The following is a 21897-nucleotide window of genomic DNA, read 5'->3' as shown; positions in this document are numbered from 1 at the left end:
CTTAGGGAAAATGAATTTATTGTTTATGCCATGTTGTTTTTTTCACGAATGGAAGTTAAAAGCAAACCGCTCAATGAAATAAAATCGCATCAAATAAGCCTTCTGAGTGTGAAGCCACTTATTGTCATTTTTTAAACGATTTCCAGATGAAATCCCTGAGAAATTGAGTGTGATTTCTCAAGTTAGTTATATTTTACTATCCTAGAGTAACAAAGGTTTGATTATAGCCTTAAAGCCCACTGTCAAGGGTAATACTGGTTGCTAAATGCCCTGAACCTGAGCCTATAATGAGGAAAAGGGTCTTTAAGAACCAGAGGCAAAAGGGCTGTAAGTTTATTAGAACATCCCACCCAGTGAAATTAAAAAGGGAGACACTGAAAGACAAACATTGGAACGTAGAAGCAGAAGACTTGTACCAGCAATTATTAGCCCTGAGACACTTTATTGTCTTCAATGTAGCACCTGACATTCCATTGTTCTAATGTCTCTCAGTAAACGTATTCCAAACAATATGTTTATTGGTAAGTGGAGAGAAATTGTGAAAGCTAACGTTTCCTAAGAGGCTGATTGAAAACGTTCCCAAGTAGTACATTTTTGGTCACAGTAGCTCTGCAGCAAATGCTACAGCTGAGGCTGGCCAAGCACTTTATTCTATAAGGTTTAGAGTGGACCTAAGTGTAAACTTACTTGAGGGTTGATGTGGTCTCTTGGACTTCTAAGATTGTAATCATTCTCGAGGCGGCCCACTATTATCCCTCATTGTCTACCACAAACATTCCCTAAACCAAAACCAGCAAATGGTTACCTAAGTATGGACTATAACTACACTCACAATGCCAGTGACAAAATACCATTTTCGGCATTGCTGACAATGTTAGGGGCAGTATGTGATATCTAAGCTGTTATCATGCTTTCAAATTTACAACAGTCATGGATAATGGCTGAACCTGAACTGCATTGAGTATGTGGGATTTACTTGTTAAAAGATGTTAACTGTACATTAAGAACAGTTTTTCTGAATTTGCTCAGATATTACCAAGGTGTAATCTTGTATATTACAGTTAACAACAGCAACTCTCTGTTTGTGAAATGCCATGGTCACAGCCACAGAATTCCACCTGAGTCGGGATTTTTTTCAAGCAGAGATTGCATGTACAATAATGAGTGTAAATTCTAGCAGCAAATAGAATAAGCTGTAGAATTGCACTTTGGTCATAATTTTCAGGGGATATTTTTGTTGCATCCAAGAGAAACACCTTTTCTGCCAAAACACATGTTTATGGCCAGTACTGCTTGTTAAGGTATGTTCCAAACCAGTACGAATTTTCAGAATTCTCTAGTATTATTTATCTTGTCAAGCCGTCATATTATGAGCAGTAGTGCTTACTGAATTGTGTCTTCCTAGCTTACAAGCAACAGCTTCAAACAAATGTTGCAAGCACAATTTACAAACCTCTTTATTTGTTTACTGCTGTCAGCCTTTATGGAGCATGATAACTTCTGTGAGTGACACAATCAGCCTTTGATGTTTAGTTTATGAAAAGGTTCTACTTTCTTTTTAGCTCAAACTGTTTCATGTATAGATGTGAGCAAGAACAGAATGGGAAGCAAACACAGATAGATCAACAGATATGAATAAAAAGAATTAGAAATACAATAGTGAAGTATTGAATATTTCATTCAATATCGCTAACGGTTTTCAGAACGGGGTTTAAATTGTGTTCCTTTATCAGGATGTTTGCCTGCGACATCAGTAAATGATCAACCTCTTTGAGAGTTCATGTTTTATTCAAGTAAATGTAGTGTTTAAATTGATTATACAGTAGAGCTTCTAGTGAATATATTTCTATCTCCTTAGGCGTACAGGAAATGGATCAACGAAAAGAGGCAAGGAGCTGAAGAAGCCCTCCTACCTGGCCTTAGCCTCAACAACAACCAGCTCTTTTTCTTAAGTTATGCCCATGTGAGTATTAGTAAAAGACAATGATTTCCATGCACAGGTGGAACTCACAGAAATTGAAAGAATGAGTAAATGAAAAAGCTTGTTGTTTTTGGACAATATTTGTTTAGCTCAACAGGTAGATAAACATAAGAATGAAGACAATGAACAATATGTTGCATTTTAGATATTTGCATATTACCAAAATACCATATATATAAATAACATATTTAAAATGTTTATGTTTTGTTTACTATATTTTAAAAGAAAATGTAAAGAAAAGATAAGATCAATTTATGGGTTTTTTGGTTTCATTCATTTGTATTGATTTTACAAATACATGTAGTGGTTCAAAGCATATATCGAGAACACCTCCCACTCTAATACCCCCTCCCACCAGCCATCCACCATAAAGACTTTTTCAGAGATACAATTAAAAAATTGTTGCTAAGCCAACACTCATCAATATAAATATCAGTGGTCAGCAGCTTATCAATACTTCTTTATTATCAAGTATTATACTTGTAAATAATGCCCTCAGTCCTTATTTACCTGACAAATACTAGCATGTGATATAGATTTATGCAAGGTTAATAAGATGACAATGTCCGAACAATAAATATGAAGATATTCATATGTAATCATTGAGGAGATATCTACATGGATGAATGTGATGAGGCACTGGTGAGGTATCGGCAATCCAGTATTGTTAATGCATAGTGTTCAGTAGTGTTAGAAATGCAGGCCCTGACTCCATCAGAGAGCTACAAGTCTTATGGGTATTGTTTTGTTCAAATTTGGCTGTCATCTTAAGCAAACTTTGCTGCCTCTTGTGGAATGGTCAACAATCTTTGTGAATCTTTGTGAATCTCAATGAGAAATCCAATTTAAGCAAACGGTTTAAATTAGGATAGAAGCCACTGCACTTTTAGCACACCTAAATTTAACTTAGGCGACATACTATTGTGAACTGTTGGCACAATAAAAAATCCTAATTCATAGATTAAGGATCCTTTGACAGTTATGCCTGCAGATTGAAATTAAATTTGAAAATCCGCAAGAAAAGCAGATTGTCTGCAGCAATACAATGAGGACCAGATATGTGAACATAATTTTAATGAGGAAATAATGATGTGACTATTGCAAAGACAGTGGTATAAACAAAGTCATAATTTGGTGGGTATTTACAAATTCTCCAATGGTTTAACACATCTCATTTTCAAAACTACACTTAGTCCCAAAAAATAATGGAGTACGTTTTTAATTGGTTCTAATACATCCAAACACCCCTTTATTTCCTGAGGGTAAAAGAGAGAAAGGAACATAACGGTAAGATGGCTAGTACAAAAACAGAAGAGAAAGCTATTTAAAACATTTTAAGGAAATAAGGGGAGGTAAGGGGAAGCGAGGGAAGGGAAGGAAGATGAAATTAAAACACTTACAAATTGATAAAGACTAAACAATGAAGAAGATAAATAAATGCATATTTACAAAGAAATGTAAAAGATAATCTTAGTCAAATGTGATATACATAATAGGCAAATAAAGATAAAAAACAAAGAACAGAGAATATAAATATAAATATTCAAGGAGGATTAACATTTTCAGAATTTAAATGAGAATTATCTGTAAACACTACATTGTCTAAATAAGTAGTAAGAGGCAACCAAAAGAGATCTCTGTTAACCATTGGTCTACAGGAGGAGGCGAAAGCAATATCAAGTCAATGAAAATGGCAGAGACTATTGCACCAGTGCTGGACAGAGAGTTTTGTAAGTGTTTTCCAGTTGAGAGTGATGTGTTGGAAATCTAAAGCAAGCATAAGGTCAAAGAGACCATGTTTATGGGAGAGAAGACCTAAAGAATCAAATAGACTCCCATAGAAAAGAAGAGGAATGGAATAGGGAATGGAAATATTAAACAGGCGAGAAATATAGGACCGAATTTCCCCCAGAAATTAGAAACTGAGGGGCAGAGGAAGAGAAGGTGTATAAGATCAGCATTAGAGGAGCCACAGGTCCAGCAGTTTGTATCGGTAAAATGGGAAAATCGAGCTATAGAGGTAGGAGTAAGATAGAGTCTATGGTAGAGAAAAAACATAGATTGAGTGAGAGAAGCAGACCGGGAAATTTTGAGAGAGCGGGACCAAAGTCTGTCCCAAAATGAGATGGTCCATGCACATCCCAGGTCAGATTCCCATGAAAGTTCCAATTTAGACTTAGTACATTCTGGATTAGGAGCTGAGAAGTGTTTATAGGTAGGAGAAGCTTTGAGTTTCAAGAGTTGGATCTTGAGAAGAGAGTTTTGAACAGAGAGAAGAGGGGAAGATGGAAGAGAATAAAAAGTATCAAGGATGACCACCATTAAAATAGAGAACTTCTGCGAGAAGAAACGGGTACAATGAAATAGGGAAAGGAGTATGGAGATAGGCTGTCAAAAAGAGTTTTAACCCAAATTATACCCTATAGTCTCCAAGATTTCAAAAAAATTGTTCTGTTATTGATAATAATAAGGGAACTATGCCAAATAGGAGAATCTAGAAAGGATTCTCTAGACAGAGACTTTGGATGGATGAGAGGTCTCAATAAAGAACAAGTGTGCTTAAACAAGGGGGAGAGGTATGAGGGGTTTTGGCAGAAAAGGCAAGACTTCCTTGAAAGGAAAGGGTAATAATAAGGCACGCTCAATGGAAAGCCAAAGAAGACTGAAACGGAAAGGTTCGGGAAGGAGCCATTTCGAGGCCTGGAGAAGGCAAAATGATTTATGATAAAGCCAAATATCAGGAATATTCACACCTCTGTGGGACTTGTCTTGCGAAGAAAATATAAAGAAATCCTGGCTTTTTTGTTCTTCCAGAGAAATTTAGAGAGGTGAGAATCTATTTGTTTAAAATGACAGGCAGGAATATGGACGGGAAGCATAGAAAGAGCATACATCAAAATAGGGGTAACCTAATCTTGATTGAGTCTAGTCAACCCCACCACGAAAGGAAGAGAGGGTTCCAAGTGGAAAGTAATTTGTCAATCCAAGACAGGACTGCAGTCATATTTAATTTAATTGAGGAGGCAATGGAGTTCAAGAACCACATACCTAAGTATTTGATTTTAGAACCACTCCAGGCAAAACCAGTGGAAGAAATAGAATGTGGAAGACAACATTTAGTGAGTTGGAGAATTTCTATTTCATCTGAATTCATTTTATATCCAGAGACAAGGGAGAAGGAAGTGAATTCATGTAATAGAGGGGGGATAGATATTTCAGGAGCAGAAATAAAAAGTAGAATGTCATCCGCGTAATCGGAAAGTTGTAAGTGTTGGTCCCCATAAGAAAAAACAGGTATAGCATCATTACTACGGATTGAGGATAAGAAGGGTTCAAGAGCTAGAAAAAAAGAAGGGGGCAGAGGGGGCAGCCTTCATGGACTCCGCGTTGAAGGGAAAAATAGGATGAAATGCAACCATTGACCAGTACTGAAGCTCTGGGGCAGAATATAATAAAGAAATAAGCAAGATCAATTTGGGACTAAAACCATGCAATTTCAAAGTTGCAAATAAAAAGGACCAATCAACTCTATCAAATGCTTTTTCAGCATTGACAGAAATGACCGCTAAAGATGTGGAAAGGGAAGGAACTTTGTTTAAAACATTAAGAAAGAGATGAGAATTATCCGAAGTTAATCTACCCAAACAAAACCACATTGCTCCTTACCGACCAAATGAGGCATAAGGGGGTCTAAACACAAAGCAAGTATTTTGGCTAATAGCTTATAGTATATATTGAACAGGGAAATTGGCTGATAATTTTTAGCATAGGATCTCGTCCCTCCTTATGTATGAGACATATTGTAGCCTCTTGAAAAGTACCCTCTGAGTGGAAGAGATTTAAAAGTTTAGGAAGCAGTAGGTTAGAAAAATGTAAATAAAATTCAACTGAAAAATCATCCGGGCCAGGCGTTTTCCCTTTCTTTAAAGCGTTTAAAGCAGAGGATAATTCATTTAGGGATAAGTCTGTTTCAAGATCTGAAAGACTGAGATGAGAATTAGGTGGGGTTGGAAGGTTGTCAAGATAGTATTGGATAAGGGAATTGGAAGGAGGAGATTCTGGGATATAAAGATAGATACTTATAAAAAGTTTACATTCATTAAGAATGTCCTGATCTTTGTGAAGAAGAGAACAATCTGAAGAGTAAATAGAATCAATCAGAGTACGGTCTTTATGAGTTTTGAGATAGTTCACTAAAAGCTTCCTAACTTTATTTTGACCTCCGTAGTAACGTGCACTACTACGGAGAAGAATGGAAGAAGCATTGTCAGTAGTAGTTTGACTAAATGCTAATCTGGCACGCATCAGAGCTGAAGGACAGAATCCGCAGATGATGTATAGAATCGATGTTCTAAGGACTTAAGATGTGCCAGGGTAGCTTTATGTTGTTGAAGAAAGTGTTTCTTTTTTTTAAACAATATCTATGATGAAACCACTCGCTGAAGCCTTAAAGAAGTCCCATAAACTATGGGGAGAGGCACCCAACCACGTGCAGGACTCCTTCCTCCAGGCAACCCTGCAGGAGCATGTCCTGCAGGCTGATCTCTCCACAATCCTAGGGGGGGACTTCAACATGGTCTGGGACGCCACAATGGATCGAAGCGATGCTTCCTTCCAAGGGACAGGAGCTATGTCTGCGACCCTCAAAAAGCAGCTGACTGACCTTGGTCTATTGGACACCTGGCGCTACTACTCCCCAGATGTGCGCAAGTATTCATATTACTCACACGTGCACTGCTCGCACTCGCGCATTGATCACATTTTTGTCTCCCACGCCCTAATCAGCGAGTCGCTGTCAGCGTCAAGGTCAAACATCTCTATCTCCGATCACGCCCATCTGGAACTCCTCCTCAGAGATCCTGCAGCGTGCCCCTCCCAGACTTCCTGCTGGCGCCTGCTGCCACATATTCTGTGAGACCCTGCGGAAGTGGCGAGCCTTCGAACCGCTATCGACTTGTACTTCGAAACAAATGACATTCCCGAAACACCCTTCCCTGTCGTATGGGATGCATTCAAGGCCACAATACATGGCCAGATTACATCTCTTGCAATTGCACGGGCAAGCAAGGCGCGCCTCGTGGAGGACAGCCTCTCCAGGGATATTAGGGCTTTGGAGAGACAGGATCACGAGCGTCCCACACCTACTCTGAACCTTCGTCTTGCGAACCTTCGCGGGCAACTTTGCACTCTCCGCACGAACAAGGTTACTTCGAGGGAGGGACAATATGGGAACGGTCTTGGCCAGACGCCTACGTGTGAGAGCAGCCAAAGCACATATAGCCAACGTTCAAACTGAGGATGGCAAGCGGGCCTTCACAGAGATGAGCAAATACGAAGCCTTCCACATGTACTACTCGTCGCTATACTAGGCGGAAGAACCGCCATGGGGCGTGGTGGAAAATATACTAGATAATTGTTCCTGGACTCCAATCAGTCCCTACTACACTAAACAGTTGGAAGCCCCCCTTACCCAGGAGGAGCTTGAGGGCGCGCTGAAAGACCTGCCCTTGGAGAAATCGTCGGTACCGGACGGACTCCCCCTATCCTTCTACCGCATGTTACTGCCGCAACTCTCAACATATCTCTTGGGTCTATTTAACTCCTTCACTGAAACGAAGGGGCCGTCCCCCTCAATGGGACTAGCTGAGATTGCCCTCATTCCCAAACTGGGAAAAGAGCCCACCCTCTGCTCCTCATTCAGACCCATAGCCCTCTTGAACTCAGACCTCAAGATCTACACCAAAATAGTGTCAAAAAGGTTAGATCCACACCTGCCAGGGCCCATCGAGCCCGACCAGGTGGGCTTTATACGGCATCGCCAAGGGGCCAACAATGTCCGTAGAATTGTGCACCTTGTAGGAAAGGCACAGCACTGGAACATACCAGCTTGTTTGTTATCACTTGACGCTGAAAAATCGATCGACCGGTTAGACTGGACCTTCCTACGGGCAGTGCTACAAAAAATCGGGCTAGGTCAAGCCATGATAGCCAGAGTCATGGCCCCCTACCTCTCCCCTCAGGCTCAAGTGAGAGTCAACAGCCAACTCACAAACCTCATCTCCATATGACGGGGCACCCGGCAAGCCTGCCCTCTCTCTCCCCTGCTGTTCGCCCTTGTGGTAGAACCTCTAGCCATGATGATCCGCCAGGCCTTAAACGTGCATGATATTACCCACGGTGGTCAACAGCACAAAGTAGCCCTTTTTGCTGATGATCTTATCTTCACGTTATCTCGCCCACACACCTCTCTCACAGCAATTCATTCCTTATTGCAGTCCTTCGAGCTGGCCTTGGGACTTAAAATTAATCATGGAAAGTCTTGGGCCTTAAATTTGACGATCCCTGAACAAAACAGAACAATGAAATCCAATAACATAAACTATACCAACAAGTATAATGTAGTAGTATAACAAAAGGGGCACTACAATCAAAGTCCAGAAGAACGAGAAGCAATTGCTATCGGGGTGAAGGGACAAGGAAAAGGATGAGGCAATAACGGATAATGGAAACAGCACCCCTAAACAAGGGAAAGCACACTACATCAGGACATCAAAAAAACAAGAACAGGAGCATGAACATGAAGAGGAGTAAGGTAAATTATCAAAGCACCTCTCAAAGGAAACAAAGGGTTATGTAAAATAGAGCTAGAAGAACAATGGAGTTCAAAAAGTAGAAACTATAACAATAACTTCAATGCAGTAGTATAACAGAAGAAGTACGACAGTCAAGATCCAGACGAAGAAGGAGCTGTCTCCATTAACATAGTAGAGTGAGATTGGATAAATCTGCGGAGGTCAGCTGGGTCCTCAAAGGTGGAAGTCTTGTTAAGAAAGGTGATCTTGAAGAGGAAGGGATGGAACAAGCCATATCTTGCCCCTAAGGAGTGAAACGCCGGACGAAGATCCAGAAACTCCTTCTGTCGTGTTGTGGTCATTGAAGAAACATCCTGGAGATAAATACTTTGGTGCCATGCCAGGAAAGATTCTTTTTGGATTTAGCGGCATTTACAACCAGCAGAAGGTCAGTGAGTTGCAAAACCAAAATAATTATTCCACGAGGATTAGAAGGCAAAGATGAGGAAGAAAGACGTGGACCCAGTCTATTAGCTCTTTGTAGATTCAGTTTAGTTGCAGGAGGGAGACCCAAAAACTGTGGCAAGAAAGATGTAAAGTACGTGACAGGGTCATCACCTTGAAGTCCCTCAGTAAGACCATAAATGAGTAAATTATTACGACGATTCCTGTTTTCCAAATCTTCAGTTGCTCTTTTTAGTTGTAAGATTTCCTTCTCCAACGAAGATATTTTTGCAAATGAATCATGTACTTCATTAAGCTGATGTTCCACCACAGTGATACGGGAGTCCGTGGAAGATCATTTATTGTCCAACGTTTGTAGGCGAGAGTCGGTTTCCATGTCTAAGGAAACCTCAGAAAAAGATTTAGGGGGAGATGGAGGATCCTGCTTAAGTCTCTTGCCTGTGGTCGAAGGTAACGGCCCTTTAGATCCCATGTGACGAAAGCCCAGACAAACAGGAACATATATTAAAAGTAGAGATGCTGGCCTCAGAAGTATCAGGATCATGCACTTCCAATGTTTTGGCCTGGTGAAGAAGGCGTCTACTCCTACCCATGAAGTGTGGTAAAGAGAGCGCTCAGAAGAGGTATGAAAATCGATAAAAATGAGGGCCTCCCACTGCAAAATGACAGTTAAGAGGAAAAATTGCACAAAGCATGCAAGAAATGTTGAAAAATTGCAGTGAGGAATGTCGTGTAGAGAAACATGAAAAGAAAACCGGCAGATAAAGAAACAAAATGGCGGCAGTGAGGCAGCATACAAAAGTCACCTTCACAAAATCATCCTTTCTTCATGAAACAAATCTTGGAGAAGGCATCCTCTGGAAGCGGCCAGCATTCCGATTTAGGAAGATGTTGGCATAATTAGGAGCAACGCAGCAGAACAGCTCTGAAAAGACACTCGAAGTCTGGCGTAATGTGGAGCACCGTCGCCAGGCAGCCATTTTAGATCGCAGTGCACGCGACTCCCCAAAATGATAAATGTCTTAATCTCACATTTATGCTGAATATAAGGTAAAACATCTGTCAGCATTAACACTGGAACTGGATAGGATGTCACCTGTGATGCACATCAGAAGAATTTTGTCTTGCTAAAGAGGATGGAAGAGCACTATAGAGTGATGCTATATTTATCAGTGTTGTTAAAAACTGCTTACTGTGAAAAGGGAAAACACAACACATTAAAATTGTTGGCTGTGATAAATATTATGGATTGGGGAGGGTTCTGGCCTATTTAGTAATCTGCATATGTGAAGGTCAGGGCAAAGGCAATGTGTGTTGACCTAGTTTGTTATGTAATGTTCTGAGTTTCTCTAGATACATCTTCCTATTAAATTATTAAGACTTTAGTACCTGAATCAGAACTCAAAGTCAGTGTTGATTAAGAAAGGGCGAATGATTACCCCAAAAAAATGAAAAGCAGAAATACCTTTTACAAAAATTGCAATAGAATGAAATGCTCATAGAAACAATCTATAAAATAATTTTCAGAATTATTTTTTTTGATTTCTCATAGAAACAATCTCAGGTTTTGAGATTTGCAGTGTTGTGAAATTCATTATATGTCCGTAGGGTTAGTGGTTGGAGCAAGACTCTTCAGGCACTAATGCAATAAAAATTCCATAGAAGCTTGTTAGTGGCTACCATTTTTCTTTTGAGATATGCAGGAAAAATACTTTTAGAAACCGTCCCAAAATATTGCAAATGACTTAAAACATTTAAAATGAACAGAAAGAGCTGTCTGATGTTTTTCTATAGACAAAATAAGATAATGTGTCAAAATAAGTGACAAACATTTTACTCTTTGACAGAGAGGGAGAGACATTGGCCTGAATTTGAACTTGGGTACTTTGAACTAGGGCACCTAGTAAAATTGATGTTAACACAAAAACAGAAATTGATACTGGCAAAACTGCATGCTATTTGATTGATCTGAAAAAAAATTGGACAAAGTAGAAGCAATTATAAGCCCAGAGCAAATCACATTGGGCCAGATTAAAAGAAAATTTGCTGTGACTCACTCTAACAGTACTCCTGAATTCCAGAACTAAACCAGCAGCATTCCTGACTTAGGGCCTGATTTATATTTAGGCGGACGGAATCAGGGCCGACTGGGAACCAAAACTGGCCCTGGCAAAGAGCTCGTCCTGCCCCCCCTGGGAGCGTCCAAGCTGTTTGGCAGGGCTGGTTTCAGCAGATTTTGTTGCTGGGGCCGATTTTCCAACTATGCTGCGAAAACGGGCCTGTAACAAAAATGGCCCCCAGGGGTCCAAAATCGTCCCTCACCCTAGCAGTCCTGCGGGGAAGGACCCAGTGCCCGTTACGGCCAGTCTGGCCCTGGATGGGTCACTCTTTCACAATGGTGAGGGAGATCCTGTCTGCTGAAATATAAATCCTATTATATCCTATGGGATTCATGATTTGGCGCACAGGATATCCGTCGCCGTTGTGACAGAGTAACCCATCCACCAAGATCTAAATCAGGCCCTTAATCGTGAAATTGATGAGTAGGCCTAAAGTGCAACAAGAATAGTTCCCACTTAATGACACAGCAACTGTTTGAATCAAGCCGGATTACTGCGTCTTTGGTTTTCATTCCCAATAAAGGATAATCATGCATAGTCTCAGATCAATCATTAGGGATTTTCCTTTTTGCTTCCTGGAGCTGTACAATGCAGCACATGACTTAAGTTAGCTTCACTCTTATTGACTCTTTCTTTAAAAACCCTAATTACTTAAAGGTAATCCTCTTTAATCTGGCCCATTTTTATTAGATCTAGGGCCAGATGTAGGTGGCCATTTACCGACCGGTAAATGGTCATTTGTGATGTAGGGGCCCTATTTTACCGATTCGGTAAATTTACAGAATCGGTAAAATACCGAATCGGTATTTTTACCGATTCGGTAACTTGCAGATGTAGGTGGGACTCTTCTGAGTCCCACAGGCCTTACAGAATCGGTATTTTACCACCCAATCCAATTGGGTGGTAAAATACCAAATCCAGGTGTGCATGCACATGTGTGCATGCACACCTATGCCATGTGACAGACAGACATGCCCTTAGGGCATGTCTGTGTCCCACATGGCACACGTGCCTGAATTCTTGGTGCTAGAGGGTGTCAAAGTGACACCCCCTGCACTCTTGCAACATTCGGTATTTACCGAATCGGTAAATACCGATTCGGTAATGCCCATTGATTCCTATGAGCTTCAATGCCCATAGGAATCAATGGGCATAACCAAATCGGTATTTACCGATTCGGTAAATACCGATTCTTACAGAATCGGTAATTCAATTACCGATTCTACCTACATCTCCCCCCTTCTATTTTACCGATTCATAAATACCGAATCGGTAAAATTCGGTATTTATGAATCGGTAAAACAGAATTACCTACATCTGGCCCCTAGTGTTTACAAATTGATGTTAGTAATTGATGTTAGTCTCAATTCATGAGGGCTAGGACGAGGAGGACGGCTGAGGACGAAATGCCCCATTTACTTACTGGTGGACTTCATTACTCTCATCTGTAGCCTTCCTCACCCCAATCCATATGAATTGAGGTAACCACAAGCCTCAGTTCATCAGAACTGGAACAAGGAAGACATATGAGTTGGTAATATAGTCTGTTTTACTGATGTGTTTCTAATCATTAGAAACATTTTGCAAGGAGAATATGAGATTCCTCACTGCGAGGAAATACTTCTGAAATTCATATTTTTTAATTTTTTAAGATCTGTACCTGTTCAGATACTACAATATGGCCTGTGGATTGCTGTTGTGAATCTTCCTTTGGCTTTTGGAAGTAAATAATACAACTATGTTCTTCTATTTGTTATAAATTTATAGGTGAGGTGCAATGCTTTTCGACCTGAGGCAGCACGGGATCAGATTCAAAATGGAGTTCACAGCCCTCCACAATTCAGGTATTATACAATTAGTTACTGCATGTGGCATGTCGTAAACTGTGGCTTTGCCCACTTGAACTGGGAAAGTGTCCTGCTGTTTTCAATTTGCCACTTTGTGGACAACCAAACAAAATAAGAGGTTTTGATAATTTAATGGCATTGATATCTCGAGACCCTATACTACCTGCATTATTAAAATGCAAAGAAAATGCACAAACCTTACTCAATGTTTTCTACTCCATACCAAATAAAAAGATAATAAATCTCACATCAATAAAATGTAGATTTATAGTCATATATGCACTTGCCTTCCTCCCAAGGTGCCTCATATGTTGCATCTTTCCGCAGTGTCTAAGTAATATATAAATGATGCCTCATGGCTGAAATCTGTGCAAAGTTTAACCCACTAGCTTTCTTTCCTCTTTCACCTCATCTGTCGTTTCGGCCTTACCATCTTTCCCACTCGTCATCTCTTCTTCATTTAATCACTCACTCTTCTTCACTCCTTGACTTTTGCACATATCGCCACACCAACTTGTACCTTTTGTTTTCATGTGTATATTTTTATCAACCTCCTAATCTTGTCTCCAAGTCTCCTTGCTTGACTTTTTGCTTAGTGACTTTTTTCTATTGTCTACCTCACACTTCCCATTGTTGCCTTACTCTCTCATCTCCTTCCACACACACACACTTTTTCATTTTCACTCTCTAGTCTCAGTTGACACTGTTTCTTAACTTATTTTTCGTTCTCTGGCTCACTGTGTTGCTTTTCCAACTCACTCTTCTACCCCTACTTCACTTTCCACAATCCCAAACTACCTGAACTTTCACTCCCCACCTCTCGCTTTGGCCTACTTCTAACATCATCAAATGCCGATGCACACCGTAAGATTTGACTTTAACACCACAGTAATGCAGAAGTAAACAAATTCTGCATGTGAACACACTCACACATCACATATATGCATACACATTAAGAGAAATGTGTATTGCTGGTACATATTCTGTGAAATTGAAGAAGTATGCACTGCTGCCATGCAGTGATGGGATCTGTGGAAGTGAGTGAAGCTTGCACTTCTGCTGCACAGTTTCTACAGAGCTCATTTATCCATTTTTAGCGTAAAACATGAAGTCAACCAGAGGTGTCTTGCTGTGTTGTACTAGGGGAAGAAAGCAACGCTGAGACAAATTGGAAAAAAAACTGGCAGCAACTGTCATCTCCTGTGATGGCCCACAAAAACAATGTCAAGCACCATGCGCCGCTTTTGCACCGCGGTACCTGGTGTCTAGCACAGGATTTGTACTGGAAGCATATCCATCTATTACATTCCACACATTAGATATGTGCTGTAATTAAAACTATTCTTCCAATTACCAGAGGAAAGATAACAATGGGGATTCAAGTGCTAAGAAACATTTCATTTTGGCACATTACAATATTAACACGAATTAGGAATAGCAAGAAATTAAAATTTAGGGCCCAATTTATGAGGACCCTTGCGTTGCCAGAATGTCACTTTTGTGATGTTCTGTGGTGCAGGAGCCTGCTCCATATTTACGAGGCAGCACTAAGCCAATTTTATGGCTTAATGCTGCCTCGTAAACATTGTTCCCTTTAATGCAGTTTTCTGCATTAAAGGGGCGCACAGTGGGTGTTGCTGTTGCTTTTTGACACTGCCCCAGATTTACGAGAATTTGTAACTCTGAGGTAGCACCAAAACATATGCCTCCCAGGGGAGGCGTAGGGAGGCACCACAAAGAGAAATATCTTTATTTTTCCTTATTGTTCCATTGTCTGTGTACTGCAGCTCACATAGAAAGAGGAAAAAGACTCATGTGATTTTTTTTGTGCAGGAAGGTGTCGCTTCCTGCCCAAAATAATCATCCTGGCAACGCAGTCACCCTTGCGCCATGTTTCAAAGGTGCCTGCATTGGCGCAAGGCAGCCTATTGTGCACCGGCACTGGGGAAAAGGTCAGGTATGCGCAGTATCTATCCTGTATCCGATAGATGCAGCACATTCTTGCCCTTTCCTTTTGCTATAAGGCAGTGCAGCAGGAAGCCCTGCAGCGCTGCCCTGCGGCTACACCTCATAAGTGAGGCCCTAAAACTGTAAACTTGTTGGTGGAGTTCTTTTTATTCATTCATTCTTGTTTTCTCTCTACAAGAGTATCACAGCCAACACTTCTCTTGCCTCTTTCATGGAGCTCTAGCCTGGGACTTTTTCAGTACCTTTGGCAAATATAAGAAGGTCCAAATAATAATACTGTGTTTATTATGTTGTGCTTCCGTCATACTTGAAAGGGTACCCCGAGAGTATTTGTCTTAGGAAATGTAGGCTTAACTGCCAGGCCAGGATCATCTCCAAAGTTAGCAGTAGGCACCTAGCATCTTGTGCAGTCAGTCCACTGATAGCTGTATTATTATTTGGACCTTCTCATCCAGAGGCCATGAAAAGCCCCAAGCCTGCAAGCCAAGAAATAGTAGATCAGAGTTTGCATCAAAAACTTTGGGTGTTTCTGTGATCCGCCCATTTCGCACCCAAAGGAACCCCCCCTGGCTATAAAGCAGGGGAAAAAGTGCTATTGGCACCAAAAAAAGGGCACTTAGAAATGCCATTTGTGCCGAACAGAAAGTAGCCTTCAAAGGGGTATATTCACAAGAACGTGTTCTAAACATTACCAAAACAAGCTAACGCACTGTTACACATCGCAGCAGATCGTGGGAAAATAACCCTGCGTTAACGTGGAATTCACTACAAGGCAGTAGCATGCCATAGTCTGCTGAAACCGCGGCCAATGTCCGCGATACAACCACTGCGGAGACAAGGATAAAAACACAAACCACAATGCGGAAAAACACGCAATGTGCCCAAACGCGGTAAGAAAAGAGTGACAACCAGCGCGAGGCCAGCAATACCCACTCGTAATGCATGAAAAAGCACAAAAACATCAGACGGTAAATGCCACTGAAAAAACAACACCAACTGCGGAGTACCATGGATGCACCCTGACACACTGCAGAGGACAACATGGACCCCACAATCCCTACGGAGGAACAACCCAGGAATACAGGGCCCTTGGAAGGCCAATGAGAACAGGAAGAGGAAGACTGGGCACAGTCGCCAGGAAAATCAGAGTTCAGCCACGGATGCGCCAGAACACCACCACCAACTGCATGTCACCCCCAACCTGTCATTGGCAACAAAGAGGCAGAGATGGCACACCACCTCGGATCTTCTGAATGCCATTGCATGGCAGTGGAAGCCAATGGAAGAGCACAAGAGACCCTGGACTAATGTTGATGGCAAAACCAAGTAGAAACTTGCTGCCAACACGTAAGCAGCAACAGCACCCCGGGGAAGGGGGGCCAGCAGAACACCAGGAGCCGAATGACATGGAGAAGATGGTGGCCGCAGTCACCATGCGGGAGACAGAGACAAGATACGGGGAACCGGACACTGTCCAACATGACCCGATACCACATCATCAGGGTGCGCACCGACCAGGGAGTGGCTGGACGGGGGAAACGGGCCCAATTGCACACATGCTCAACTAAGCAGTGCACATTGCACATCCACAATTACTCAGGATTATGTCACTGATCTCACTGGAAATAAGCGTTGGTCCGAGTTGCAATGTGACTCATGTACAATATTTAGTCTGTATCATATCAAACTGACACTCACCACATAACCATTTATCATAGATTAACTCACATTTATCAAAAGGAATCAAAAAGAGAAAGATTTCTATGCATTTATTTCTGCATAGTCAGTGTTCACGCAATACTGGTATTTGCGTACATTAATCAGCTTAGTTGTATCAAATATTTCAAAAAACAGAAGTACTTGAATGCAATTAATAAATCATTACATTTCAGAGTGCTCTCAGTGGGAAGGGAAGGGAAAGTGTGAAGGTTGTGAGGGACCGGGTAAAGGTGGTGTGACTTTTTAAAGACATCACGTTAAAATCAAAACACGCCTTTACAATCAAGGTGTACAAGGTTCCAAGGTTGCATCACACATAGGTCAAATTAATATATTTCTTTGTGTCCTATGGTGTGCTGAAATGGCGTAGTCTACGTTTCGACCCCCGAAGTACGCTAGAAGGGTAATTGTTGCCTCATGTTGGGGTCTTCATCAGGACAGTGCGAAGGGAGAGCATCAAAGAACGGTTGACATCTGTACCGTCTTGAGGTGGGCCAGGGCTGGCTCCTTAATATTTTGGAGACTGATCCTTACTGGAGTGTAGGCATCATATCAGGGATTAGTCCTGGTGTTGCCAATCGTTCAGCGTGTCGGGCGCGGTGGCAGTAGTCTCCAAAATATTAAGGAGCCAGCCCTGGCCCACCTCAAGACGGTACAGATGTCAACTGTTCTTTGATGCTCTCCCTTCTCACTGTCCTGATGAAGACCCCAACATGAGGCAACAATTACCCTTCTAGCGTACTTCGGGGGTCGAAACGTAGACTACGCCATTTCAGCACACCATAGGACACAAAGAAATATATTAATTTGATCTATGTGTGATGCAACCTTGGAACCTTGTGCACTTTGATTGTAAAGGTGTGTTTTGATTTTAACGTGATGTCTTTAAAAAGTCACACCACCTTTACCCGGTCCCTCACAACCTTCACACTTTCCCTTCCCTTCCCACTGAGAGCACTCTGAAATGTAATGATTTAATAATTGCATTCAAGTACTTCTGTTTTTTGAAATATTTGATACAACTAAGCTGATTAATGTACGCAAATACCAGTATTGCGTGAACACTGACTATGCAGAAATAAATGCATAGAAATCTTTCTCTTTTTGATTTCTTTTGATAAATGTGAGTTAATCTATGATAAATGGTTATGTGGTGAGTGTCAGTTTGATATGATACAGACTAAATATTGTACATGAGTCACATTGCAACTCGGACCAACGCTTATTTGTACCGTCATATGGACCCAGGTCCTCGAGTTCTAAGGGCCTACCCCTTTATTACTCATACTGATCGCACTGGAGCACCTCAGCACACACACAAACACCAAGTAGTCCCACGTACACCATGTGCACAAAGGGGCACCCACACAACACAACAACAAGCAAACAACACATGCACACGTGCGAAACACAGCAAACAGGCAAATTATGTCAGCCTCACTGACAATGCAAGAGACACCACATGACGAGTAGCATGGCAGCAGTCCAATCTCCATGACAATGTACAATGCACGACACTGAGGTGGCTGAGTGTGGACCACAACTGGAATGAAGCAGGTCACACTCGGACACAACCACTGGCACAAACAACCCTTGACGTCAACAACACATCTGTGGACAAACCATGCCCAAGTGTCACAACCTGACAAAGAGCACAAGTCACCCAAGTCTGGAATATCTCAGCACTGTGGAAGCACTGAACTGACAGTTACACCGCATAAAAGGGACCAGTGACAGACAGATCAGAGCCGCAGGAGCGAATCACCAACCGTGCAGAATACGCACAGAAGTATGAGTGCACCTCGACATTGACAACATACAAAGAGCAACACCTCCACAACAGAACACAGGCCACAACTAGTGCTGCAAACGTGAACCACATGGCAAATCACATCTGGCCCAGCAGGTAACCATGACATCACAATGTACTAGTACAACCTGTAAACTGCAAATATGTTTTATTTACACATGCTGTATAAATGAACATTTTGGACTGACTCAGGATTGCCAGGGACGGCCACAATGTCACATGCTCATGAGAAGTAATTGTTAATGATGGTGTTCTTACGGGCCATTCCTGCCGCAGCTGCAGTGGGATGTGGGCCAAATATGTTTTATTCACACTTGCAGTATAAATAGACATTTTGGACTGGCTTAGGATTTGCTGGGACGGCCACAATGTCACATGCTCATGAGAAGTAATTGTCAATGATGGTGTTCCTACGGGCCATTCCTGCCGCAGCTGCAGTGGGATTTGGGCCACCTGCCCCATTGTCCCCATCATCGTCCGGGTTTTCTGGAACTGAGATCCATGGGGCCTTGGCGCGTACACAGATGTTGTGCAAGACAGAACATGCAACGATCATCTTGCACACAATCTCTGGGTTGTACAGAAGCTTTCCACCCACACTGTCCAGGCACCTGAAATTTGACTTCAACATGACAAATGTGCGTTCAACTATGCCCCTGGTGCATAAGTGGACCACATTGTACTGCCTCTGGCCGGGTGTGTTCGGATTTCGGATCTCGGATGGGTGTCATTATCCAAGGGCAGAGTGCATATCCTTGATCACCTGTGACAGTGCAGGGAGAAAAGAGTCCATACTTGGTTTGGCAGAATGTGATTGCAGGCCCACTAATCCAGTGACGCCTGCGCTGGCTGTGTGGGGGGTGAGTGTAAGCCAGCCCTCAGGGAGTAGCTGGTGCTGGCAACAACTCCAACAGTCATCAGGCACTCAGACAAGCAATGGTAGGACAACAAGAGGGGAAGGCTTGAGTTGCCCTCTGCTTATGACAACCGCCAGGTCAAAGGCTCAGACACCAACGATGTTTCGCCGGAGGCTAACGGTCACTCACAGCACACAGGGTTAGTGGCACCACGTGTCGCCGGCTTACATTGATCAGGGTTAGTGGCACCACGTGTTGCCAGCTTACGTTGAACAGGGTTAGTGGCACCACGTGTCACCGGCTTGCGTTGAACAGGGTAAGTGGCACAACGTGTCACCAGCCTGCCATATGGAATCAGGCCTCACTAATCGAAGGGAGTTTGACGCTGTAGCTGCTGCCACGGATTTGGGGTTACTGCCATTCAGGACTCAGGACACAGTTGCACATGTGGGGCCCGCTGTGATGAAGGGGATGCCGGTGGATTTTGTCAATGAGAAAGGAGTAAAGTGGGCCAGCGTCGTGGGGCCCAGCGATGGTCTGCGGACGCTGCAGAGCTTGCGGGACTGGGGCATGGAGCTTGCCCCAGCTCGCGGTGGCCCTCTTTGACAAACGACGGTGTCGGCAGGTGAGCGGTGTGGCCTTGGGGCGCTGGTGCGGGCAGGCCTGGTCTGGGTATCAACGTCCAGAGGTGCGGCAGGCGCACAGGGTCCAAGGCCCCGCTGCTCACGGTGTTGGCCTTGCAGCAGACTGCGAGGCACCGCCCTGTCAGTGACGCTGGCTTTTCTGGGTAATAACCGCGCACTGCGCCACTGGGTTTTTGTCCACACCCCTGCGCAGCCCTGGCGTGCTCAGGGCCCTCCCACTACGCTGAAGCACACGGGGGAAGCGAGCGACATTTCTGCTGTCTGAGCCCTGGCCTGGTGTGACATGGTTGCGTCCACTGTTCGCTACTCTCCAGTCACCAGCAGTTGTGGTCTGCATGGACATGCCTGTGGTTTGCCTCCCCATGTCTGCCCTGCACATCCACACCTCACTTTCTGTTTTGTACATTGCCATTCACGGGTCACTTGCATCCTACGCACATGGCTGCATTCCGCATTTACACACAGTCAGCTGTTGTGTGGCTGTGGTGCCATGATATGGCTGTATTGTGTGCAGAGGTAGGCCTGGTTCACCATGGAGTGGTGTTGTCGTGTCTGGTGGGTGGGCATGTTGTTTGGCATGTTGCATGTGGTTTGGTGACGTGTCCATTCCCACAATTGTGCTTTGTGTGGCTTTCAGGTGTGTTGATTTTGCACTTACCAACGAGCAGTCCAGTTGCATATGTGCCCTCCTGGAAGCACTGGTTGATGATGGACTGGTGGAAGATGTAGGAATAAGGTACACTGCCTGGGTAGTTTACGACGACATTGGTGAAGAGTCCCCGGCCTTCCACCATTGCCTGCACATTGATGGAATGCGTGTGCTTCCTGTTACGGTAGTGGTGTGCTGTATCTGCAGGGGGCACAAGTGGGACATGTGTGCAGTCTATTGCCCCCAACAAGGCCGGAAATCCGGCTATGGCGTAGAAGCCTTGCTTGGTCTCCTGCTGTTCCTGCGCAGTGTGGATGAATTGAAGGTACTGGGTTATGAAGCTGAGAATGGCACCCAGGACAGGTGTGATGAATTTTGATAGGGCTGGCTGTGAGAACTCTCCAACTCTGGCAGTTGTTGGTTGGAAGGTACCAGAGGCCAACATGTACAGCACAGCCTGCAGCTTTGTCTGTGAAGGGATGTTGGTTGTCCGCTGTATTGGGACCATCAACCTGTGGGCGATGTGGGTCATGATACGGATGATGGTTGTCCTTTTGAGCCTGTAGTTGGCAATGACTTGCTCGGGCGTTAGCTCTGTGAGACTGGTGCATTTTCAGTAGGTCCACTGTCTTACTCCGTGCGCCTCTGTAGTGTATAATGATCCAGAAAGATTGAGTATGAGAACAGAAAGAGAGGTGATTGTGATGGGTATGGTTATGAAGCAAGATAATTGAGTGATGGCAGTTTCAGAGGAATGCAGAGCAAGGAACCAGATTGAAGGGAATCAAGAAGAGTGCAAGGGATGAGGAAGGAAGTTGGGAGGACGGTGAATAGGTAGGTGACTGTGTTAAGTGAGTGACTACAAAGAAATTACCAGCAAAACAGGACAGGAGGGGAGAGAGCTCTTGGGTTAATGACTCAGGTCTTAATTGGTCAGTTGCCATCCATGATGAATTGCCAGATTACCATACATGCATGAGTATAGCAGCTGTCCTCATCTTCTGATTTTTTTCCTTGGGTATATAGATAGATTGCAGAATACTAGTTTCAAACAGCTGATGGCCTTTTTGAGATATAGGGCCTGATATACTAGAATTATTCCATTCAAGTGGTTATAAACTCCGCACCATATGGAATAGTATTTTGCGAACCAACCCATGCACTAAAGGTCCTATTCACAAAAAACGGACTCTCAGAGGGTCGCAGAACCAAATGCCTAGTTAATATTCTTTAGACAGCTGCAATTTGTGACACTGTGATTTGCT

At 43.1% G+C, this 21897-nt stretch overlaps 1 protein-coding gene across 1 annotated transcript in view; it reads left to right on the top strand.

Moving 5' to 3' along the window:
- PHEX (phosphate regulating endopeptidase X-linked) overlaps positions 1 to 21897 on the top strand; it is a 1438972-nt gene that overhangs the window by 1403613 nt on the left and 13462 nt on the right. Inside the window, exons 20-21 of the mRNA XM_086934549.1 lie at positions 1859 to 1963; positions 12906 to 12982. Coding sequence (XP_086790675.1) covers positions 1859 to 1963; positions 12906 to 12982 — 182 coding nt within the window. The remainder of the gene's footprint in view (positions 1 to 1858; positions 1964 to 12905; positions 12983 to 21897) is intronic.

The sequence above is a fragment of the Lissotriton vulgaris genome, chromosome 8, assembly GCF_964263255.1.
Source record: "Lissotriton vulgaris chromosome 8, aLisVul1.2, whole genome shotgun sequence".
Taxonomy (NCBI): domain Eukaryota; kingdom Metazoa; phylum Chordata; class Amphibia; order Caudata; family Salamandridae; genus Lissotriton; species Lissotriton vulgaris.
The sequence above is the reverse complement of the archived record's forward strand: the minus strand, read 5'-3'. Positions and strand labels throughout refer to the sequence as shown.